Here is a 27,078-nt window from a genome sequence, read left to right on the forward strand (position 1 = left end):
CTGCTTCCCAGGCTTTCTTGACAAGAAATTTTTATTAATATAAAAGCATTTCATATAAGAGTATATTTGAATTCAGATTTTCTTGGATTTATGTGATATCTTTTTAGCACAGAAGAGAAGAGAGATGACATCCTTTATGACTCGCTGAACCTTTGAAGGTGAACCTTGTGGTTTCCTTGTTGGATGAGTTCACACTGAGGCTTCAACCGCATTTAATAGATCGGTGTTGGTATGTGTAGTGATGAAACTGTTGACCCAAAGCATAACAGCTGGGGAATATCCTTGTGGGATATGGTTTTGTGGATAATTTCTTTTATTATATTGGCTATTGTACACAAACATACTATTGATTTAAACCGTATTGATTTATAAACATCTCATACAGTGTTGGTGAACATACGGTACAAATAGTGCTTTAGGTTCAGTGACCTTGAGGTAAATTAAACTATGCTTCAGGAAACATGTTTGCTTGAGGACATTTGCTCTATGATGCTCTTTTATCCCTCCCAGTATTCAAACATTACAGTGTGCTGCAGTGAGGTTAGTTATTGGTGGAGTTATTTTAAAGAAATACACTGCTTAGCCCAGCCAAATTTTTTCGTCATGCCAACCCAGTAAAGTAGTAAAGCAATAAAATTAAATGTTCAGCCAATGAAAAATAGCACAGAAAATACCAGTACTGTTTTAGTTGGGCAGCTTAGAACCTCCCTGCAAAGTTGCCCACCCCTTACTCTTTCTTCTATAAACACAGAGCTCTGCAGCAGGAACCCTTCGCTGTGCAGAGTGATCTTTTGTTTCTCAAACTGCACATTCTGGCATATCGAAAGACAATGTAAATTCTGATTTCTATATAAAATTGAACATATTTGTGGCATAACTCTTAATTTTACTGTGGTTAAGTTTTGTGTATGCCACTTCCTGATATATATATATATATATATATGAACAGGTCTAACTAACAAAGCAACTGCTGAGTGTATATATTAATGCTAAAATAGTTTGCCCTTTCTGGTTATTAGAATTTCTCAGGATTTAATGCTCTGGTTCTAAACGTTAGGCTGTGCATTTGTGAGTTTCAGAGAAATCAACCCATATACCCATCACATCTCATTGTGTCAGACCTTGTGTGCTTAAAAGTTTTGTCTATGAACTCCAGGTGTGTTAAGGTAAAGAAGGGATATGCCACTACTTCCAGTAACCAGTGGAATCTCTGTATGATTCAACACGGTCTTTGATGTCCACCTACAAACTTATTGTCCATAGCTGCTACTTAAATAGTTAAGTTGGTGCTAACATATTATCAATTAGAAAACAATATTATACAATAAAAACAGTTGTCAGTAATGTTCTATAGTAAAGCTCTAAATTGTTTACTCATAAGTTAAAACATGTCCACTGAGACAAGTGCAGGACAGTCATGATTGTTTAATTAATCATTAAAGCCAGGCCTTCAATTGCAGCTCCGGATTTGCACAGAGTAATGATACCTTACTCTGTTTGCATCAATACTGAGGACACAGCCCTCACAGAGGTGTGCTTGCATTCTGTCTGAGCTCCACATGTTGATCGACCCCATACGGTGTGAGCTGGAAAGCTGCAGGTTAGGGCCATACAGGAAAGTCGATGGAAATATGTAATGTGTGTTAAAGCAGCAAAATTTTGCAATGTTTGTCCAACTTTCAGGGCTAGAAGGGCTTAGAAGCAAGCTACAGCAAGCATAAACCTGACACATTACAATGATCTGCACTGAATATGAAGACTGACCATGTCAGACTTTTTATGCTGATTATCGATGTGGTTGCAGCCTGTAATTTGAGTGGCAGCAGACAGAAATAATTATGAGGCTCAAAAACGATCTCTGATTAGACCATAGTCTGTGAACTGAATTATCCACTGTGTCATAGTTGAAACAGCTGGTGAGACTGAATGTTTACGAACTGTTGTGGTTTTGAAGGGTAAGGGTAAACGTGGGTGCTGTTGTTTCCTCCCTTTGCCACTCACTGTCATCCAGGGATGCTCTTGATTTGAGCAGGGATTTCCACCTCCCTCAACAGCACATCTCTCATCTTCTCACTCATAAATCTTCTTACTCTGCCCACCTCAAGGCGCCCTTGGTATTTGACTCTGTCAGTGTGTTTGTTCTCTATCAAATGAAAACAGCAACCAGAGCTTTTTTTTTTTAATGGCATCAAGCTGTAAGGAGATGTGTGCACTTCCTGTGGATGCCACACTGGCTTTCAAGCAAAGAGATATTATAATACTTAGTCTTTTAAGTAATATGAATGAGGACTTTGTGAGAGAAAATAAGTCTGGCTTTAAAAAAATGCTTTTCTTCTCTAATGAATTAATTGATTTAATGAATGCATTCATGCAGGGACCTGTTACAGTTTATTCAACAACAAAAAACATTAACTTATTTGTTATTGTGTCATTTTCCTCTAATTAACTTATATCTCATTCTCTGTGGAAAAAAATAACTGTTGTGCTAATAATTTCAAACTCTGCCAAATCAGTAATTGCCTTTTAGTTTCAGTTAATGGAGAACTGAATTTCTGTTTTGTTTTTTCCCTCTGTATTCTGTCCCTTAATTCCTGTCCTTAACAGATTTGCTGTTTTCATTTTTAATTAATAATCCTCTCTCCCATGTACCATCCCTTCATGTTCTCCTCCTTACCTTGCAGCATCAGGCTCTCACTTTGCCGTGCTTTTGGTTCAATGTTTTCTCCTGGCAGAAAATCTCTTCACTATTTATATGCAGGTAAACCATGCAGTGCTCCTCATGTATGTCAATTGTTCCCTTGCAGCAGGTTAATGATAATGAAAGGTCAAACTTTAGTCCTACCACAGTGGCCAGACTGTCCAGTCATACAAACAAATCCCTCTGTCACTAAATCCAGATGTTGAGTACCATGTCAGAATATGTGTGGTGAAGTTTGGACTACTTAATATGTGCTATGTGACATCAGCCTACATTCTTCACTCCTACAGTTTGCATCTTTATGCCTGTTAGCCTCTCTTTCCTTCTCTTCCCATCTGCACATCCATTTTGACCCACAATTGTTTGTCTATTTTTGGAATTGTCTGATTAGGACCCAGATGTGCAGACTGTGACTGGCTGCGGCAGAGGATTGTGGAATGGGGAAGCGTTGGACTGAACGGGGGGGAGGGGTTATAATCTGCTTGCCAGTAGGTTGTAATCAGGCTCCGGGTAGGACAAGAAGCGTGATTGGGGGGGAGTGGGGGCCCTCTTGTTAAGATGGCTCCTGCGCTGCCCAGGACAGGCTCATCCTAAAGCTCAGTATGTGAACACGTGTGTCTGGTGAACTGTTCACTGGGAGCGTGATTGCAACCTTTACCGTGCTGTCTGTGTGGTTAACCTCACACAGACACAGAGGGGCAGCAAGGGGGTGGGGGAGAAACTAAAGAAGAGTAGGGGAGGAAGTCTCTGAAAGGGGATTACACATCAGTAAAGTAATCCCCTTCTCTCTTACATTGTAAGCCACTAATGAATTTGATGATGCTGCAGGAATTCATTTCAGTTTCTGAGTTTCATCTTCACATTTACAATAACTACTACAGTCAATTTTTTTTTTTTACCACATAGTCATTCTTTCCACATGTGATCGTTTAAAGTTAGAACATCAAATTAATTAAACAGAGAGACCCACAGAGACACACCACTAATGATTTTTAAGGAAAAAAAGAGACTGAAATTGAGATTGACAATGATTGAACCAGAATGGGAACAATGCAAATAGCACAGTCTGTCTCAACATACTATAAACTTAGCTGTGTGTGTGTGTGCGCGTGTGTGTATGTGTCCCCTTCCCCCCCTCTCATGTATGACAATCCGATTGTTCAGTCTGATGTCACTAGCCGTGTCTGGACCTAAACTCCGCTGCAGGTCCATATATCAAACGATCACTATGGCATTACTGAGAGTTGAAAAACTGTCTAAAGTCTTTCATCTTTAATAAAATGATCAGCGTTCTGCTCTACCAGGTGTAACAATTGAGTTTAACATCCAGGCATCCATGAAAACGGAATTTATGACATTTAACGGAGTTAGAAGTTAGCAGGGAGTTAGCTCACTAGCTTCTATCTAAATACAATATAGCATGTCCTGACTGCGGGGTTTTGGAAACAAATTAAAACGTACAGCTCTGTTATCACTTCCAACATAAATGAAGACAGAAAACTAAACAGCAGTGACGTTTGTAGGGTTACTGAAGTTTGGCTAGCTGGTATATAATGATGTGCTACGTGACCGCTAGCGACACAGCTATGTTAGCATAATATAAACAAGCTAACTTTTTTTTCCACTCGATAAAAGTTAACGTGAGTGTTCTCGGTGGTCAGGAACAAATGTAATCGCATGGCAGGATGCTGTAAAAGGACCAAACTTCAGCCAGGAGAACAACTGAGATAATCCATCCACAATACGAGGTTAGTCATTCATATACTGCTGCATAGGCTGGGCTGTAGCTACATCCTAAGGTTTTAAAAACTGAGCTTAAATAAATGATTAGCGGTAATAAAAGCCGAGGGAGGTCAACAGTGATCACTGACTGTTTTAGGAGCTTTTTGAGATCAAATAGAAGAAAATACATAACATTAAGCATGTCAACAACACAAACGCCATATTAAACGCAGACTACTTTAGGCCCGGAAGTAGGATTCGTTGCGTCATCACTGAACAACCGGATAGTGAATGGATAAATGTATATGGAGCACACAGGATTCCCTGGATTCACAGATTCTCAACTGTTGTTTTGTAATCCTTAAATACATGAATAAATATTAATTACATGAGTAAACACATAAATAAATGTCTGGGAAATAAATCTTTAGAACTGTTAGTTTTATTTTCTGCCGCTGCTGTTGGTTGGTGTGAAATGCAATCTGGGATGCACTGCTGTGCCAAATTCGCACAGAGACACTGCCCGAACTATAACCACACCCCATTCGTTTGCATAATGCATGATTAGAAAAAAGAAGCTTCAGGAAATAAAAGTCTGCAGTTGCTCTAAATGACACCACGTAGTTATAATAAAAACAGCATGAAAAATATGTTGAGCTTCTCTGTAAAGACTTGTTGAACTGGAGTATATATGCGTGAAAAAGCAAGACAACCATGCTAAGAGCATTAGTGAATACATCTGAAATCAGTTTCCCACTGATGGTGTTTGCTCATTAAAAACTGCACTGAAGAGCAGATGGCAAGTCAGAATTTTCTGTATGTAAAATGAAGCATATCTACCTGAAAACAGTGCATTGTGCAGTGGTGTAAAGCTTTATCTTGTTACAACTGATGTGTGTTTTTAAAGCTAAATGTTGGTTCTAAACTCAGGGCTTTTTGACTATTTGACTATTAACAAATATAACAGCACATAATTCGAATCAAGGCATTGATCGTAAAATATTAATTGATCTTATAGATTACCGTTTAGCATCAAGAGCCAATTTAGGCTTTGATAGCGAGCCTTTGTGGACAACTGTCCTTAACCCTTTAAGATATAACACAGAATTCTCATCTGCATATGCAGCCATTTCCTGGCAGACATGTAAGGAACTGGATAGCTACCCTCTGCCCTCTGACCATCTTTTTCGAAGCCCAACTGGACCTGTTTCAGAATTCCCCACTGGACATGGATCTGTGCAAAATAAACTCCGCCAATCCAACTGGGAAATTAAAACCGTGTCCATGTTTGCTCTGTCTCTACTCATCCCTGCCCTGGGCTCTCTGCCACCCCAGGGATTAGTCATGACTCTAACCTCCAACCTTGAAGTTTTTCTAAATGGATTTTGGTCAAACCGGAGATCAGCCGACATTCCTCCCTCAGAGAGCCTACTGGTGTTGTGTCTGAAAGATGAGGGGGGAAAAAAAAATATGGAAAATACAAGAAATTATGTCATCAAGATTTTCCTGTTAGAATAACTTTCCATAGGCTGTGTTAGACATTTTCTTATCACACAGAGCCTGATATTTATATGAAAGTGGGGAAGCGTTCATGATTATGTACGGACATATGGTACAAGTCATTTTATGATAAGAGAAGCTTTGTGTTGAGTTGGCTGTTTGCCATCCATCTACAGGATGAGAGATGAGTTCCAACTTTCCTCTCTTTTGCTTTTGCCCTTTCTCATTCACCCCCCCCCCCCCCCCCCCCCGTCCCTTTTTTTTTGATCCCATGCTTATTTTGACAGTTTTTAATGAGTGCCAACATCTAGAGAGGGCAAATACAGTTCACTCCAGTTTGTGAAACCATTTGCATTTCTTAGTTATTTAAATAAGATACTTCTTATCCTTTGTATGTTTGTTACAAATGTCTACGGTATTGATTGAGACAGCACGGCCCTCCTGGACCACATGCTTGTTAGGTTAGTTGTCCTTTAAAGTCTGTTTTCTGAGATATCCACTCCCTTGGAGCAGCAGTTTGATTTATTGTTTGCTAAAAAGCTGTATTTGGAGATGAAGCCACGGGAAAGCACAGGCTGTTGGAGGGGTGGCAGGTAAAAAATGCCTTCTGAAACTATATGTCAGTGAGCAAAATTCATATCATTATAGATATGGTGCTCCAGCAATGTAGTAAGCTGCCTTAAAAAGGCTTGAATTGCTTAAAAGATTGTCAGAAGACCGTCTGATTATTAAAATAACATTGAAAGAAATGTGTACAGGAGAAAAACATACTACATATATACTATGTCTGGTATTATCTACTTGTAGTACGAGGAGTGCAGACATTCCCTTAACAAGCCCTAAATAATCCAGTGTGCCATCACGAATTTTAACTTTGATTTATTTAACCATTATGACTATTTAAAAATCCTGAAAAGTTAAGCGGATGGTGTTTGTTCAGATAAAACCTATAATCTCATATTTCATGACTTTTCATAGCATGGCTTTATTTATCATATAGTGAATTTTGGGTAGTGGGGGGGTTACCACTTATATCTGTAACTGTCTTTTTGGAGTCTTTTATGACCCTTATTGAAATCTGTATAAAATACTATGCTCAGCATTTGCAGCATACCTGGTTGCCTAGTAACAGATATTGTTTACACACATCTTGGTTTAAAGACTGCATAAGCCAGAGCTGATAAGTGAATATATCGGGGATTGTAGTTAGATTTAAATAATTACTGCAGGGCTGAAGGGGTCGCTGATGGGATGTTGTGACAGTGAAGAGCAGGGCAGAGTGTGTGACAGGTCGAGTGGAGAACCAGGCAGGTTGCTAGCGGGGGAACCATAGCTGAACTGAGTGGAGAGCCCAGTGTAGTGTACTAATCCAAGCAAATAAAGAGTGAAATGTGGCTGCAAACTGGGGCGGGCCAGTGTGGACACTCAATGAGAGAGAGGCTGCAAGTCCAGTGTAGAGGAGGCAGATGTGGATGAGAAGACAAACTTGAACTCTTCTACTTAACAAAAAAAATTAGCAGGGTGGTGCAGTGGTGAGCGCTGTCGCCTCACAGCAAGAAGGTCCTGAGTTCAAATCCAGTCAGAGGCCTTTCTGGTTAGAGTCTGCATGTTTTCCCCATGACTATGCGGTTCTCCCCCGGTCTACCACCAATCTTAGTGGTGATTCTAAATTAACTATAGGTGTGGATTTAAACACGGATGGTTGTCCCTTGACAAATTGGTGCCCTGTCCAAAAATTACATCCACTTTTAACTTTTCCATAACATTCTTCTTTTACAGTAGTAGTGTTGCTGTGACCTTTATGATATGTAATCAAAACAATATAAAACAATTGTAAAACTAAAATCTCTAAAACCTAATGTTGAACATTGATTTCTGTCAAAGCTTACAAAAAATAGTTATTTAAAAAATGACTTCTTTGCTCTCACTGCTGCTGTTGCAGGATGGCATTAAAATCTAGGTGATTTAAAGTGCTGGTGGTCCTGGTTTTAAAATACAAAAATGTCAGGCTCAAAGCACTTAATGTTTTCATTTACATTGTCTGAAGAATTCTCAACTCTCTGCTCCTTTGTTAAATGTTATCTTCTAGCTGGGAAAGGACTTTTTTGTTCAATTTCAAGCATTTTGCAAGTTGATTGAGGCTTGCTTGCAATCATTTTTTTCCAACTGACTTTCTTTAAGACGAGCAGTAATCATTTCGTAATTGACGTTTTACGGCTTTGAGTCAACATTGTTAGGTTGATTAGTGAGAAGATCTCTTTAGGTGAGAGCAAATTACCCCAAGGTCAAAATTAGAAGATTTTGATTGTCTGTGGATTACACTTCTGAAGTGTACAGTGCCCCAGTTTCCTTCAGTGATTGAATGCTGTTTGCTGCATTTGTCTCATCTTTATGAATCTTAAAACTCCATAGCCACCCAATAATCATTTCATTTGGAAAGCAGATTTTTGAGTCATGATTTTTTTTCTTGTTAGATTTACTGATATAACCTCTTACTGTTACCTGTTAATAAAAAATGATGATGAGAGCAATAACACAAATTAAAATGTACAGTTCTTTCATCGAAATAAACATTTGCAGTACTACATCGGTATGTCAACCAGCCAAACCTACCTAATCCTGTTTTTGACTGTTGGTCTGCTGAATTGCCAGTGAATACTTATTATATTCAAAATAGATGTAAATCATCATATCAGTAAATCTGTGAATTAACTTTAGAAACAAAATGAATACTTTGTGTCTCTTGGCGTAGCTTCAGCGTAGGCCATTATGCCTTTTGTACATAAAATTTTTCAACACAGCAAGAGAGGTGGGAACAAATATGTCTGCACTTTGTCCATCTCGGGAGCTTAAGCTGATTCTGATTGCATTATTCAGTGCTGCTTAAAGCACTTTTCAGTCTTTCTTTACAAATCAAGTGAATGAAGTGGAGTATGCTGTTTTCACACAATCTTTACACATGAAATTTCCATGCCAGCATGTGTGGTTGTGCATACAGCATGACATCGTTACTGGACATTCTCTTGAAATTTTCTCACAACTATTCCTGATGGTGTGACTCAAATATCCCACTTTCTTTACTTTACCTGTACATAGAGAAGTGAAGCTGATAAACAGAAGTGGAGCTAAAAAAAAAAACCAGTCCTTTCATCTACTGACGTATGACACTACATCACTGACTTCCTCATTCACTTTCGATTTGTATTGGCCGTTGCCTACAGCTCTTTTCAATGTGTGTGCATAGGCTTTCTATTATTAAATCTGGTTAAAAATACACAAAGACTGCCTAAGAGCGTTAACTGACTTCAGATATCAGATCTCATGCTGCTGCCTATCGCTCTTTTTCAGCTTTGCAATCAACTGTATCGTTTGCTCCAACTTTTCTGCTCTGTTTTGCTTTTGAATTGTTTCCTATTTTTATTGCTTGAATGGTCTTCATAAGATAGACACAACATTCACAGCTCGCAGAATATTTATACTTTGATCCTTATCTGTTTTCTTCCCTATAGCTGTACACGTCACATATGTGTAGCGTCATTTCGCTCCTGTATACAATCCTATTGTTTTTTTCCCCCATAGCATTGCATAAAAACTTGCCCTTTCCTTGCAGTGTAAAACAGACTTCCTTCTGCACACACAAACACACACACACACACACAAAAATATTTTCTATTCTACTTTTAGGATGGGGGCAGGTCAGATTGTTAGATGAATGCATAAGTAGTTTTCTGATGGTGTTTACTTATTTTCTATATTTGTGTTTGTTATGGTCTGCCCATTTTACCCTGCATTATTATTTTGAATGCCGCAGGAAAGCACAGACTGGGGATTTTTGGTGATGCCTTTTAGCATATTCTTTTACAAATCCAAAGAGCCACAGTAAAGTGAATTGGCCAGAAAATGTCTTTTATATTCTTTCATTCTGCTGGGAGGATTTTTCGATGGGAGGAAAGCCTGACGTAAAGCGTCATTAGAAAATATCACCCGCTGCTAAAAGGTGTAAATGTGGCAAGAAGTTGGGATCATTTCCATTTTGTAGTGAACACGACAGTGAGCACACTTTGCTGCTTTGGGTTTGTGTGTGTTTGTATTCGTATCCATTTGAGTGCAGCATTACGGTTGTGCTTTGATCGCAACATAGGAAAGTTATCACTGCAAATGGAGGTGCTATTCTTTATCTCTGCTTGGTTCTGCCTTTTGTCTTCAAACCAGACTCTTCACATCTTTTCTCTCCCACTGCCGCAACTACCACTTAAAGCTACACACACATGCGCGCGCTCACACGGCCGTGCACCCGGCTAAACACTGCTCGAACACACATATGCAAAACTAACAAAACAGACTGCCTATGATCCCTTAAAGAGCTTCTCAAAATGAGTGCAAGTAACTTTTATTATGCACGCTTGCACACACATGCATACACATGCATACACACGCATGCACGCGGTCACACTCTTCTACTTCTACTTCACACAGAGTATATTCTCTCAGAGCAGATTTGCATACTGATTTTGATGTTGCTTGTTGTTTATGTCTCAGATTGCGTGGTGTGACCCAGTTGCTCTGTTCATTTTGTCGCTATTAAAGGAAATCCTATTTTTTCAGCCGAAAGGTGCAGGTTTCCTAATTGCTATAAACTCATGGAACTTTAAAATTTACTCGTCAGTACATCTCGTGAATTAGCTGTGCAACATCGGGATGGTTTAATAACTGTGAGGAATTTTAGATTAGAAAATGTAGTCTATGCCTTTTAACATAGTGTCTCTTACTGACAATAGATCTTCACTTTGACAGTAAAGGACCAAAGCAAAGATGTTTTACATGGATGCAAATTCTAGCCCCAGATAAAACGTTAATAAAATTTAGATTAGAGAGCACAAGAAACTGAAAATGCGGTTATTTGCATAAAATATCCCCTCTTCTAGCCTCAGGTTTTCATTGCTATTTAATTGCTAATTATTGTGTGTATCTACAGTTTAAAAATGCAACAACATCACATTCAGGTTTTTATCACTGATTAATGTGCACTTTCAAATACGACATTAGTAAAGGCTCATGGGTATGCATATTTAATAAGAAAACTATCCTGGCAACAGGTGCATAGTTGCACAACTGAAGTCAAGCAGAAGGTGGGTGTGAAACATTAGAGTGCTGACTGTTGATGTGGTGTCATTATTTCCATCTCTGATTACATGTAATGTCAGACGACACCACCTGAAAGCAAGCTGCTTCAGATTCAATGAATAACAAGATGGAGGCCATTTAAAAGAAGGATAGAAAGATGTTTTGAGTAACTAGTAAAAGGCTTCTGCTGACCTTCTTTTTCTCTTTCACAAGCACAGAATTTATACTTTAACTTGATTTCATTTTTCCTGCATACAACATTTCTCAAAACAGTCAGCTGCTGGCAGAAAGAATAGATCGACTGGCCATTTCTCCAAAAACTGTGTGGGGTTTGCTAATACCCACAATTTTGAGAGGTCTCTTGAGTTTATATTCCATTAAACTGCCTCTCTTCAGCCCTGTTTTCTAATATCTCTTCCTATTTTATGATGATATTTTTTTCTATTTCTTCTATTTCTAACCTCTGACTCCTTCAGACTGGCACTATGAGGGTAAGAGGGCAATCATCTGTTGTCTGTTTTCCTTTTGTATTTTAACATTCCCATATTCTCCCTTTTTGCCATTTCTCTCTACCTCTTCTATGAATGACATTTAATCCTGAACTTTCCTTACATTGGCTGTGGAGAGCGTTGCCTTGCAGCACCTATTCATCTGGGCTAGACGTTTTCCTTTCTCCTGTCTCCACCTCTCCTGCTGCCCCATCTGCTGTTGTCTGTCAAGCTGCCATTACCTGTGTCCCATGTGCTCGTACCATCTAGCTGCTGTGACCTCCATCTGTGAAGCCATTCTCGTCAGTGCTCTGCTTATGATGTTGCCACATGCTTTCACCACCCTGCTTGTCTGGTGTCACTATCGCACAGTCCATTGCTGCTGATGGTTCTGTGGCAGCAGTCATTGATGCCACCTGTTGTAAAATGATACATCAGCATGACAGCATCTGTGTGACACTGAGAGAAAATATTGACATTCATTTCCTTACAGCTGCGAAATATGAACAGTGTCAGGGTTTTTTTTTTTATCAATTAATTTGCAATTTTAGCATAATTCTGTGACATACCATATATGAGCACTTTATTTATGATTACTACTGTGACTACTGTACATGTAAATGTATTGCTGTCACTAGGAGTGATGATACCACTGTAATTTCAGCATTTATTTTTCTTCATGAAATCTAAATCTTTAGACATTATTTGAAAATATAATACACTGCTCAAAAAAAGTTAAAGGAACACTTTGAAAACACATCAAATTACAGTAGGCAAAACAAATCATGCTGGATATCTGTACTGATATGCACTGGGTAATGTGTGCTGTCATGAAACTGATCAACCTCACAGGGCTAAATTCAAAGAGACCTCGAAAATCAAAGTGAAAAAAATGGTGTTCTGTCAAAATTTAATTGGATTAACTTAAACATGTCCCCCTATTCTATATAGAACTGCAGGGTTCGAGCACAGCGCTCACTAGAGGATGTGAGGCCCTCAGAGAGATTCATACCAGTGGCCTGCTGGAGTGCTAATTTTGTAGTGCTCATCCTCTGCAAAGGAGCAGATACTGGTCATGCAGAAGGGTTAAGGACCTTCTAGGGCCTGTCCACCTCTCCTGTCTCTTAGAATCTCTTGTTGGAGTTGGACTACCTGTGCAACCTCTATAGGGTCCAGGTATTGCCTCATGCTAACAGTAGTGACACTGACCCTAGCCAAATTGAAAATTAGTTAAAATACAGTTAAAAGATGAGGAGGGGAAAATGCCTCCCCCTTTAAAACCATTCCCATTTTGGGGTTTGTCTCATTGTTGCCCCTCTAGTGCACCTGTTGTTAATGTCATTAACACTAAAGCTGCTGAAACTGATTAACAACCCCCTCTGCTACTTAACTGATTAAGTTAACTGATTGAGTTGATGATGGTAAATGGCCTGTATTTGTATAGCGCTTTACTAGTCCCTAAGGACCCCAAAGCGCTTTACACATCCAGTCATCCACCCATTCATACACACATTCACACACTGGTGATGATGAAGTAAATTAAACTGACTAAGTGTTCCTTGAATGTTTTTTTTGTTTGTTTGTTCTTTTGAGCAGTGTATATATGAAATGATTATATTCCCAGTTTGGTAAGACTGCTCTCTCTGCTTTAGGTGTTCACTATTGTTCTTTATCATTGTGTCATTCTGGTGATGTAACCAGAATTAAATGAATATCATATGCAGACATAGTTTTTAATTTTTTTTTCTTGCATACGCAGAGTGTAAGCTGTCCCGGCCTGGTCCCCCTGCAACCATAGTCACTGTTGACGAGGAGAGCCCAAATGGTACGTGCCAGTTTCACGCCTATGTTTCTGTCTGTATTCCCACGTCACAATGTATTCCAATGTATGGTAATTGCTACTGCACTTAAACGTTGTGTATTGCACTGTTGGGATTTGGTACAGAGTGTTTTTTGTCATGAATACATAGATTGGTACTTATATAGCGCAAGCTAAATAAGCCTCATTCAGCCAGTCATACACTCAAGCACTATTTTCTATGCCAAAGTGCTTTTATTATAATATAATTTTTCATCTAGTGTGGACTTGTAGTTTATGGTAAATGGTTCTTATATAGTGCTTTTCTACTTAATCTGAGCACTGCTGCTGAGCAGTGCTTTACACAACTTGTACATTGACCCAAGCACTTCCTATCTAAAATTCACACACGCATTCATACGCAGGGTTAGTAGCTTTCCCAAGGACATTTGGCACGTAGACTGGAGCAGACTGGGATCGAACTGCCAACTTTCCAGTTAGTAGGTGGCCTGCTCTACCACATGAGCTACAGCCACAGTTGATGGCACTTGATACTGATAGTTGGTTATAAGAGATGTTATGTCTAAGATGTCATAATTTTTATTGTGCTTTACATTAAAGATCGGCTCCCTGCGTTTTCGATGTGTACTTTGCTACTGTTCTCCCAGGGTGAATCAGAAATATGCCTGTGCGTGTGCATCTGAATGAATACAGATGGTGTTTGGCATACAGACGTGATGTGGGGCTCCATTAATGAGTTGTCTGCTCCCTGCACAGGTTGTATTTTGTATAGCTGTGCTTCAGCAGTACACAAATCACTGAACCATAGATCAGACATGCAGCGTTTGAGTGGGTCAGGTGAAACTGTTCAGCTCCTCCCCTTCTTTTCTCCCTTCATCTTCTCTCTGGCCTCTCCGTTAACTGTTTCTACGTTATAGCAGTCTCTGTTTTTTGTGAGTGTTTGCCGTCTGGATTTTGCTCATGATGAGTATGTCTTTACATGTAAATATGTGCCTGCATGTGATAACTGTTACTTGGGAGGTGCTATATGTTCACTGAGGGAATGAGAAATGCTTTTCCCTAAATGGAGCAGGTGTGTCTTTGTCTCACTCATCTCTCCCTGCAGATATTAGTACTGCAGGTTAACAGAGTTTAATGAGCAGCTCTCAGTACAGATGGCATCCAGAGCTTATTTATACAGTCAAAATACAATTTCACAGATGCTCCACTTACAGAGTACACTGTATGCACTCTGGGCACTGTTTTTGTTTTTGTTTGTTTTTTGTTGCCTGTGTATCTTACAGAGAGGAATCATATGTTCATAAATGCATGCACATTATGTGAATATTTGTATCCCGAGAGTACAAATGACTGTCTCTGTGTCAGATCAGGTCACCTATTCATCAGTGCAATAAAAAAAACAATTCAGGCCGTCATAGTGTCTCACCTACTCCTTCCTGTGTGTGTGTGTGTGTGTGTGTGTGTGTGTGTGTGTGTGTGTGTGTGTGTGTGTGTGTGTGTGTGTGTGTGTGTGTGTGTGTGTGTGTGTGTGTGTATGCAGCTGTGATTTGGGGCTTTGATCGATTGCTGGGGGAATTTGTGAGATGGAGGTAGCCAAGCCTGTATCCGAAAGCCTCTCTCGCCCCACATGTGCCTATGCACTGTGTGAGGGATTTGCACTAATCTTCCTCATAAAGCTCTCATTTACCTGGGATATGGGTCTCTTCTGGCTCCACCATCCTTTTATTTATCTCTCTGTGATGAAACAGGCAGAGCCCATCCTCACCATAATGGAATGTAAAACAGGAAACCTGCCGTTATTGACCAAAGCAATTATCCATCTAAATGTGTTTCATTTCTTCTCTTCTGTCACACAGAAACCATACAAATGGCACATAATAAGATCCCATCTCTTCGGAGCATTTGCCTTTACATTCATTCATGTGTGTGAATGGGAAAGCAAACAACATAATCACTCTTCTGTCTGGCTTTGTTTGGTCAGGGTCAGAAAAGATAGACAAACAAATAAATATATAATCCTCTTCCCCCTGCCTTCTCAGAAGAACAAATTTGATCTGAGGCAGAAGAGCCAAAAAAAGTATACGGTTCCCCGTGGAGGAGGTGTGCTGCTCAGAAACATAATAACATTTGCAACTGTCAAAGCGCTGTATCAGGAGTTGTTCATTTATTGATTGTCTGTGAAGATTTATATTTGACTCAGCTAAGAGGATAGTACTTGGTATGGACGTTGTGAAAGAAGTACATTTTCTTGTCCTTTTTCATTTCGGTTTGCTTTTTTTTTTTTTTTCTTTCCTTTTTGTTCTTGGAGGTTCTTATTTTAGAAAAAGGAGAGAAATCAGGAGCGGATAGCAGCACAGTTGCTCAAATGAAGCATAACATGTTTAATTTATCTGAGCTGTTGCTTCTGCAGATCCACTGACAGGTGCCAGGCGCGACACATAAAGTCTCACTCACTCCATGAGTCGATCACAATTGGGAAGACAAAGCTTGTTTTCTATAGGCTCCTTTGCTTATTCAGCCCATGAGCTTAATCCAAAAGCATTTAATCAGATTGGAGAGATTTCTATCTCATTGTTTAGGGGCAGCTGCATATGTGGAGAGAGAAAAGAATCGAGTAGAGAGAGAGCTTCCTGCAACAGCAGCGAGGAATCGGAGTATCCATAAATAAGTATGCTCTCTCTGAACTTGGCTCTGTAAATTCGCGATTTGTATCAACTGTTGCCTGAAGCGTGTGAATATCCCGTTAACCCCCCTGTTTATCGAGCAGTTTACGTAGTTTAGGAAATCATAAATGAGTGTTACTGAAGGGCTTTCATAAAGGGAAGTCAATCTAGCAAAATGAAATGCAGTGTGCTGCTAAGGTAGATCCAGTCTGAACTGTGATAAGTAGTTGCATTTTGATCAGTGCTGACAGGCACTAACACAATCAAAGTAAAAATCCTCCACAGATACTTCAAGTTGTTACTTATTTGGTTGTCATGTAAAGATTTTTATTTCTTTTTTATTGCAAGTTATTGTTAATTTGCATATTTTGTCAAAAGAAAATCTATACCTATATATATAAACTATGCTCCACGCTATTACTTAAAAGCTTATTTACTGGTGTTTGATTTTTGGCATCGCTTAATTTTTCAGTAATTTCAAGTTAAACATATTTTTATGATGAAATCAGCAATCGTCTGTAATATCGCAGGTTCTTTACCTTGCAATATAAACTGCCTTGAAGCAACTGTTGTTGTGATTTGGTGCTTCAATTCATTGAATTGAATTTCACCCCATTCTAAGATAGCTAAAATGAGCACAAAATCAACCAGTGCAGAGATATAATCTCTCCAGCATGTGCTGGGTCATCCCTGGGGCCTCCTCCAGGACATGCCCAGAACTCCTGAACGACCATGCTCCTCACGCTGTCTGAAGGAGAGCCCAATACATTTTGGAGGAAGTTTATTTCTGCCGCTTGTATCTTCAGTCTTATTATTCTGGTCACTGCCCACAGCTCGTGGTCATAGGAGAGAGTAGGTACAAAGCTAGACCTGTAACTAGACACCTTCACTTTCACGTCCAGCTGTGTATTCACCACAACAGACAGCGTACAGTGTCCATATTACAGCAGACGCTGCTCCAATATGTCTTTAACCTCCATTCTTCCCTCACTCATGAACAGCACCCCAACATACTCCTTCACCTGGGGCAGCAACTTGTTCCCGACCTGACCTGGCTGAGAACCATGGCCTCAACCTTGGAGTTGCTAATTCTTATTCCAGACACCATCCCAGTACAAGCTGCAAAAAGCAGAGATGAGATTCTGAGATCCTCAAATTTGACATCGTCACATTTTTAGGCGGCACCTAAAAATTCTGTCCATAAATATTATGACTAGAATCTTTGACAAAGGGCAGCCCTGTTGGAGACTGGCACCCAATAAGAATGAGTCTGACTTGTGCCTGACAATGTGACTTGCCTTTACCTGAAACAACAAAAAGCAACAAAAAGCTACAGACACACTATATGCACTATACGTGCTATGCTCACGGCATGTTGTAATGTGACAGGAGAAGCAAACAGTTTCTACCTCCCACCTTTGTTTTCGGGACCAAAGGTAACATCTTTTTGGAGTAGATTTCCCGCCCGATCATTGGGCAGTCACATCAGCAGATAGTGTTTTCCTCACTCCCAGGAGGGTTATTGCTGCTTGGATTGGGGCTTGAGGTGTAGGAACTCTAGTTCCCGTTTCATGTGTGGCACAATCTGGAAATGTCTCCACTCTTTCAGGTAAAAACAGCGATGTCTCTAATGTTCCAGTCTGGGAATTTGCCCATGTAGATGATAACAGAGGCTTTTCCCTTCAACATGAATGAATGAAGTGTCATTGATACTGTTATCTTATTTTCATTGATACTGTATAATTTAATGTTTGACCCAAAAGGTTTTGGTAAACAGTAATTGCATATATATATTTCCTTTTATTTTTGGTTTTATTTTTGTTTTTTTCGTCCCGTGGGACGCCAAAATATTTTTTGCATAGGACCATCCATCCATTCACTACCGCTTATCCTTTTCAGGGTCGCGGGGGGTGCTGGAGCCAATCCCAGCTGTCATAGGGCGAGAGGCAGGGTGCACCCTGGACAGGTCGCCAGTCTGTCGCAGGGCTAAAACACAGGGACAGACAACCATTCACACTCACATTCACTCGCACATTCACACCTAGTGGCAATTTGGATTATCCAATTAACCTATCCCCACAAACTGCATGTCTTTGGACGGTGGGAGGAAGCCGGAGTACCCGGAGGGAACCCACGCAGACACGGGGAGAACATGCAAACTCCACACAGAAAGACCCCGGCCTGATGGTGGAATTGAACTCAGGACCTTCTTGCTGTGCGGCAACAGTGCTAACCACCGTGCCGCCCGCATAGGACCGATGAAGGCAAAATTTAAAACGGTGACATAATTGGGAACAAACTGAATTAGCCAGTTGACAGGATGAGGGTTAGGATACACTAAATGACAGAGAAATTCCACAGGTGCATCTGGCACTATTACTTCTGTGCTGCCATACTGTTAAGAGAGAGAGAGAGACTGGGGCGTTTACTTCCTAGTATATTGGGATAGACACCATATGTTGCTGGGAAAACACCAAGTTATGGTTAATTTTGTCTGTATATGTTGCTGAATGAGCTAACCTACTGTAATTATTCAATACAAAGAGTACTAATATTAGCTGATCAACTACATGTAGATGTTATTAAGTCTAAAAAATTGCCTGGTTTTCTTTCACTTTTTGTTGTTATAGATACACTTTTTTTAACCTCTTTATTTCTACTCTAATTATATTTAAAAGAAAAAAATATTATGTTCTGACCCAGAGGGCCAAGGGGCTTGCATTGTGGTGAGTGTATTGCAAATCCTGGGGAGAGGTCTAGCTTAAATTTGTAGCCACTGAGATATACCTTGACTTACACTTATTGTTATGACAAGGCCGTCTTATTAACAAACTGTTAACAATATAATATATAATGCCATGCAAACTGAATAACTAACTTTCTTTAGTTTCATGAGGTTCATGTTATTTTAATAAGACAATTCCTAAAATGTTCCTTCCTCCGCTTCTTCACGCTTGTCTCTGAACTTGCATCACATTGAGTGAATACAGCACTAGAGTCTGTATGAAGATGAGTGAGTCACTTAAAACTTGTGGAGCACTTCAGCTGTTTTCTCTGGTTTGTTGTCAAGTCCTTCCCCTCGCTGCTTCATTGGTGTGTTGGGTTTTAAGACCCATGATAACTAGCACAGCGTAACCTTGACATGGAATTAAAAGATTTGAGAGAGCTGAACAAATGGCAAACACAATATGTGTCATTGCTGAATGTCTTTTTAAAGGTCTCTCAGCTCATCCGTGATGACTACTTCAGTGAGTGCTGAGTGGTGAAGGGTTTCCACGTGTGTAAAATACCAGGAGTATTCTGGTTATCTGGTATTCAAAGGGCTTGTAGGCATTTTTTAGTAAGTGTTAAATGTGTTATGTTTAAACAATTAATGAGATCCAGCGTACGTGTGTGTTTTTCTCAGCCACCAAGGACTCATTAATTTCTCTCCTTAAAGTGAACTCAATCCCTCAGACTGTGTGTCTCCACCAGGGTTGTCATTAGTTCAATCATCCTCTCAAGTTGCTTCATTCCTTTATATCAACATGTTGCATAGTTGGTCTGTTTCAAGGCTTTCCCTTTCTTTATGTCGACTTATTTCTTTTCTTTTTCTTTTTATGACACAGTGACTAAAGATGCTTGCACTGGCTGGGAATTAAACGTGTACTTCAGATTAGGGATCAGTTTTTTCAATTAAAATTGAGCCACATTTGGTTGTAGCTGAAAAAAATGTAATTTTATTCAATTAATTGCACCTGGAAGGCAGTGGGGTAGGTGTCTGGTGAAACACCCCCAGGCATGTAACACTTTCTTTTGCTTCACTAAGACGAATCTTCAAACACCTTTTAGTCCTGAATGTGACTGGACTCAAACAATAGTAGCTGTCTGGAAGGGAGCAAATTGATGTGTGGGACTTTCAGTACCACCCTGTACAAATAGCACAGGTATAATTTGTAAGTCTTGCTCCAAGTGTGTTGAAAACTTATTGATCCCAAGAGAAAGATGAGATCCTGCGTTCCACTATTGCCCTGAACTGAAACTGTCCCTGCAATGCTGGAGCTGCCTTTGAGATCAGTACTCTGGAAATATAATTGTTATGCTTGCATTTCAACGTGGAAATAAATGGAAAACAAAAAAGAGTTACTTATGGTTTCATCACTTAAGTGACAAGAAGATATATCAAACTACTGCTATTCAGATGCAGAATGGTGCTATATTTTGGCAGGGGGTGTCATTAAATTCACAAATACGATGAAAAAAGCAAACAAATAAGATTATAATGTGCTTTTCATAATAGCATTATGATTGTTGTTGTGCAGAGCATGCTTTTATTAAATCAGTTTTCTCCTGACTTTAACAACTTCAGTTTTATTTTATATTCCACGCACACTTAGTTGGGCATAAAGGCTCATTTATGTAGTCAAATACTTGTTATTCCACCTTTTTTCATTATAAAGGAATATATGCACTACCATACTACTGCTGTGAAATCCATTCTATACCTACGAAAAACAGGCACAAAGCGATGAGAGATTATTGACAGATTTTACAGTATATTACCTGAGTCTAGTAGAACCTACCGTAGAACACATAGCTAAAGACTGCAAACCATCTGGCTTAGCAGTACATTTCAGAACAGAGAAGTTCAAACCTAAAAGACTGATAAGAATTTAACCTTTTCTTAGTTTTGAAATTCACCAGATTCAAGGGTGCAGAAAAAAGCATTTTCCTCCTGATTTCTGTCTTCTCTTTTGTATATTTGTCTTATACAAATACATTTTAATATTACACAAAGGTGACTGAGTAAATAGAAAATGCAGTTTTTAAATGATGACAAAGCTATCCAAACCTACCTGTGCAGAGAAACAGTAAAAGATAAAAGATTTCAACAAAGGATATATCATGCCACGATCTAAAGCAACTCAAGTACATGTGAGAAGCAAAGTTATTGACGTCAGTCAGTCTGGAAAGTCCAATTCTCAGGCTTTGGGAGTCCAGTGAATCACAGTGAACTTCCTAGGAAAAATACAGCAACAGTACAAGACGACTCATCAAGGGAGTCTCGAGGACTCATCTCAAATTTGCCAGAAAATATCTTGATGATCAAAAAAACCTTTGTGAAAATATTCTGTGGACTAAAGAGACAAAAGCGGAATTTTTTTGAGCTCTGTTATATCTGATGTAAACCTTACGTCACAGCAAACATGTCAATCAAACATGGTGGTGGTACAGAAGAGGAAACATCTGGACAAACTAAGGCCGAGACACCTAAGTGGCCAATTTATTTTTGTACATCTGTACATCTGTTGCTCAAACAAAAGGAGTCCTGCTGGCTTCTGTTCACATGCATGTGGGCATTAGTGAAATGAGTGCATATAGCTTGTTGTAGTAACGTTATAGTCTGTGAACATTTATGTATTTTTGAAAATGATTTTCTGTAGATGTTTGATTAAGGATTCAATATAAAGGCTATGTTCCCCGTTCTGTGTTAGACGTGTACACATACACAGACACAAACAAAGATTGGTCTCAGTTCTATGATCACGGCCAGTTGTCATGATTGCTAGGTCATCAACATATAATTAGAGCGTAGCTAAAAGGCCCGGATTAGTGCACAACACCTGTTCCTTGTGGATTAGAGAGCAAAACAGGAGGGGAGGGGAGGGCATTCAGTGAGCCTCACTTACACACTCCATGCAGGACACAATGAATACCTCAGTAATACATTTATATATTTCTGTATATTTTGTGCCTAACAAGCTGTTTTTAATTTGGTTCAATTTATTATAAACTCTCTGCTTTCCAGGCACCGAAAGTCTTTGTTAATCAGATTGACAGTGGCCTGCAACAGCCTGTACCTCACTGTCTACTTGCATCTAATTAGACTAGTGTGTGTGATAATTCTATTTTTTATTTTTTTGTTCAGAAGTGGAGTACATGTTTTAGTGTTTGATGTGCAAATAAAGACACCAATTACAGTATATTGTTGAGATAAACGGTCAGCATAATTACATCTGTTCTTGTTGTAAATCGCTTTGTGCTTATCCTCATTACACCATAGAAGCAGGCCATTCATTTTTTTGTGTGCTGCACTGTGTTATTATTTGCATGAAAATACTTGAATTCTTTGGGGTTTTAAATATCAATGAAAAATGCTCAGCCTCTGAGATGCAAATAATCCCTGAGTCAAATTGCCTAATCTAAGATAATGTGTTTACTTTATGCACGATCAGGGAAAATCACAACATGTTAATTAAACGTTCCATACTTAACTCACCCAAACAATTTTGTTTTCTCTCACTACATTTTTTTTTTAAGGCAGCAGAAAAAAAAAAGGTCTGTTTTATCAGTCCCGAGGCTGGCTGATGTTAGCATACATCCCTCACTACATTATTCAGCTGGTTTTCCCAAGAATATGATGGGATTGTCACCTTAGATTAATAGTGTCATCATGGAATATGTGGGGGTTTTTTTATTATTCACATCTCTCTAAGGGAATCCCACAGTAGTAGCCTATACATGAAGAGACTATAGAGCAGAATGATTATTTTCCACACTGTATTGTGCACACAGGCAGCCTGGAAACTTAAATCTATAAAAGTTTGGCCTCTACATAAGCAGCGCCACAGAAAAACCTGGTCAACAAATAAGTGTGAAAATTGTTTAGACATTCTGTCCAGGCGGTTTACATATATAAATAAGCTTTTCAACCTACTTTTATCTTTTTAGATGTAGAACTCACGGGAGAATAGAAGTGTTTTTTTTTTTTGTGTGTGTTTTTTTTTTTTTTTTTTTAAAGCTGCAGCGTTAACAATGTTACCCAGCATTGTTAATGGCATCATTTGCAGAAAGGAAATGCAGAAAACATGTCAGGTTGATACCACATACATGGAATATTTCGTTATTATATAAATGATATTTTGCTGAAACAGTTACTGGAACACATGTGTTTTAAGTTTCAACTAAAGCTTCAGCTGCTATAACCAACCATGTTCCAGTGACTCCTGACCAACCTGAACTGTGTAGCACTTGTATTTGGGTATTTCTCGGTTCCTCTCTGGGTGCTGTCAGCTCCTGCTAGTTCATCTGTAATGTGTGCTTTTATTCATGGGTGTTTTTATAGCTTGTGGCTGATTCGTTTGAATTGTCTTAGCTATAACATATTTAGCTAACTGGCCAATGATGTTGCGTTATGATGTTTTTTTTGTTTTTGTTTGTTGTTGTTGTTTTGTCACATCTCAATACAGCACAAAAAAACCCAATATCACACAGTCAGGGTCAGCAGAATGTGTCATTTGGGAACAATGGGAACAGTACCCCTGAGAAATTATGATCGGTAAAGTCTGCACTCACTAGTCCCTGCTGTTGGCTCTGCACCGATTGTCCATGCACACCATCAGCCCGTTTGTGCTTTTCTCTTGGGCTCCAGGATTTAACTGGGAGCTGGTTTACATACTGGTTTGTCTTTACCGTTTGTTATTGTCAGAATAAAAATATCGTTGTAATTCTTCGTCTTCATGACTTAACACTGCATTAACATAGTGCTTGTCCTTGGAGCAATACAAGATTTGGGAGCTTTTGGAGCAAATGAAAGTATCTGTGGGTGCATTGTTCTTCAGCCCTGTTAATAGCAGCCTTGACTCTTTTGAATGGTTTTGCTTATTATCAGCAAAAAGGAATCATGTTTTTAGTTATTCATTGTATATACAGTAATATCCAAAGGTTTTGGTGGAATTATATCATTATATCCCACACATATTATAGATATGTGTGGGAACTAGCATAGGTTGTTTCTCCTTAAACTTAGTTAAGTATGCTCTTTAGCATAAATATGTGCTGCCTGTATTATTGGATATATTTGTGTTTGTCAGCTGGTAATTCACATTCATCTTTTGATTAGATATAGAGGATTCGTCATTCATTTTCAAACACATATAATGAGATCAAGGATTAGTTTAATCCTCACATCAGTTTGAACAGACATTAAAATGATTGGCCATTCATGTTTCATGTTTGGAGCAAGCAATACAATCTGAAAAGCAGAGTGTGCAGTGTTGTGCAACAATAGAAAGATGACCACTTAGGCTAATCTGTTTTGTTTTGTTTTTATATAAGATGACCAGAATCCTACTTGTTGGATAAAGCATTTTATGCAATTTGCCTTTTCTAATTATTCAGACTTTTTTTTTTTAGCTTTTATTTATTATTGATTTATTTACTTTTTGACAATGGAAGGACGACAGGGTAGCTAAGAGAAAGACCAGGAAGAAGGCATGCACTTAATGGCCTGAGGGCAGATTTGAACCCAGGCCCCTCTGCTAGCCTTTGACTCACTTGCTCAATCCAGTGCGCTTAAACTGGCTACCCTAGTCAGACTCCTCACATCCAGTAACATCTCTTGTTTCACCACCTGGAGGCTGGCTGGGTCATTGTGGTGGCAGATTGACAAAAAAACACCTCTTAGGTTTTATTCTACTAAATCACACCACTGCCAGCTCTAATTCCTAAAGAGAATCGATTTCTAACTTTTTGTTCAAGGGATGACAACGATGCTTTAGCCAGTCTGAGATTCAGAAAAATCTGAACAAACACTGGATGGATTGAATTTTGTAGAAGCCAGTACCACAAAACCCACATTTCTAAAAGGTCAAACCTTTCACTTTTGTTTATTAGTAAATATATATATATATATTTTCATTGTGTATATCTTTTTTGTATCTTTCATCATCTTCTGTTATGTTGGATAACTTGCCATAAAATTGAATTCACACAGAAAGCACTGCATCTAAGAATATCATTATATGGATTATTGAGTGCCTATAGTCGGGTTAGGGTTAGGGTAAAAATCAAGTTTTTATGAGTTCTTGAGAAGTTATTTGCTCCAAAATAAAGAAAGCTGTCTCACCTACTTAACTGTTGAGACTGTAGAGTCAAAAATAGACAAAGTTTTGCAATATTAACTTGCTCATTGTTATCGACAAGATGTCGACTTTTCTTTTGATCCCTCATCATCTTTTCTGCATTTTATTTGTTGCAAATCAGAAAAGATGAGAGAAACCGGTTGACTGGAAGACATGATGATTATTATTGGCTTGTGTTGATATGCATTATTATTAAAATTATTGTTGTATAGACATTATGACTGTGGTAACATGCACACAACAAACTCATGTTTTTTATATATATAACTGAATACTTAAAGCTGTATTAATGATTGCATATGTATTGTTTTCTTTCATGCGACTAATAGCCAAATTTTATCTTTAAACATTTTCTTAGTTGGCCTAAAGGGTTCTTGTATTTCTAATACAATGTGTAGAAACTTGTTTTATTGGATAAAACTGCTAATGTTTTTATTTTCTGTAAAGCATTTTAATTGGCTTGTTTATTAAGGCCTTGCAATAATCAAATTCGCAATAGCTGTGATAAAACTGCAGAGTATTAGGGTGATTGTTTGTTGACACCCAAACCACATTGTTAGGTTTAGAAAATGTGTTTTTTAAAATGTTTCACTTCAGCTGTTGAATAAATGGGCATAGTTGTAACGAAGCACTTTTGTTAGTGTGTTTATCTTAGAACGTTAATCGGGAATTTTAAGGACCGTTATTTCAAAAATATGTTTGGATGTCATTTAACGAGAACAGGAAACAGTGTCTGGGTTAAACGTAGCTGTCAGTATCAAAAAACTTGTTTTTCTGTCCTATAACAGTTTTGGCTGTGTTGGTGAATATGCATCAATCTTTCCCAAAGCTTAAAAAATTGAGAGATCCACTTGCCCCATCTCTCATGTCATGCCAATGTACAGTTAGATATAGAATTGCTTTAAAGTGATGGCAGTTCCAATAATATGACATATTTCAAGGAATGCATCAAGTCAGTCCTCCATTCATGATCAATGAAGCGGCTCCGGGCCGTAAATCAGAATGTCATTGCAGATAAAAAGCTTGGTTCTTGAACGGTGAGCTTCAGAGAGGCTGCTTTTCAAATGTAGAGATACTAACTGAGCCCACTACAGTATGCATAACTGATTAAGATAATATATAAATAAGTGAGTCACACATTCACATCATAAGTTTAATGCACACTTTGAACTTTAAAATGAAAACAATTAAAACCTCTGCAACATTGTGTGTTTCACTTTTGATCTTAAGTATTGTATTAGTCATAAAGAGTCATATGAAACTTTCCATTCTTAACAACGAGGATGTCATCTTAAGCATCCCACCTTTGACTCAAATGTTGGACTTTATGTCATTGATAGATCGCCATAGCAGCATAGATATATTCCAGGCTGTCTGATATTTCAGCATTGATTGGGCCTGAGTCAAATATCAAGGCCGTCCACTCTCTTTTGAAAAGAGCTTGGTCTCACATTCCAATCCTGATTACCCAAGGAAGCAAATGGACATTGCTCAGCAGTTCCTGGCAACAGGTTTCTTGTTTACAGGCTCTGACCTGTTTATAGGGCTTTGAGGGAGCAGATGTAAGTGTTGACTCCCCTGCTATGCATTGTAAGAAAGTAATTGTAAGTAGCTCAGGATACAAGCCACATGGATGAGGAACAATCATCCAGCATATTAACCTGTTAGGTTGAACTGTGAGTTCATCAAATCAATGGCCCTTTAGTAGCTTTTCTGGAGGACGTGGTATCCATGATTTCCAAGAAAGAACATTTACATTCATGAATTTATGCAAATTGTACTGTCAAAATTCTTGCTGGACCCATTTGTTTCAAAATGAATAGCAATATTACACCAAGGGAAATCATCTGAACAATTTGGCAGATATGGGTGAGACTCTAAATTAATTAGGAATGCACACATTTGTCAGTTCATTACTATAATTTAATTACATTGTGGCATCTGCTGCTGCTGTTGTAACAGTTGTATTTTTCTAATTTTATAACAGTTGAGACTGACTGTAGCATACTCAGCGCTGTCAAAAGTCAGCTTATTTATTCATTTATATATCTAATTGTAGCACTTGACATAAGATTATTAAAACAAATTGACAAGTTATATTTGTACTCACACTTATGTCATTTTAATTGAAATATTTAGCAACTGTCAGTTACTGTCATTC

At 38.7% G+C, this 27,078-nt stretch overlaps 1 protein-coding gene across 7 annotated transcripts in view; it reads left to right on the forward strand.

Annotated features, from left to right (window-relative positions):
- LOC113035231 (protocadherin-15-like) overlaps nucleotides 1-27,078 on the forward strand; it is a 222,786-nt gene that overhangs the window by 73,754 nt on the left and 121,954 nt on the right. For 6 of the 7 annotated variants that reach the window (XM_026190643.1, XM_026190644.1, XM_026190646.1 and 3 more), the window contains exons 3-4: nucleotides 11,521-11,535; nucleotides 13,292-13,357. In XM_026190643.1, the coding sequence (XP_026046428.1) occupies nucleotides 11,521-11,535; nucleotides 13,292-13,357 (81 nt within the window). The remainder of the gene's footprint in view (nucleotides 1-11,520; nucleotides 11,536-13,291; nucleotides 13,358-27,078) is intronic. The other variant, XM_026190642.1, reaches the window with a different exon arrangement.

This window comes from Astatotilapia calliptera, chromosome 13, assembly GCF_900246225.1.
Source record: "Astatotilapia calliptera chromosome 13, fAstCal1.2, whole genome shotgun sequence".
NCBI lineage: Eukaryota > Metazoa > Chordata > Actinopteri > Cichliformes > Cichlidae > Astatotilapia > Astatotilapia calliptera.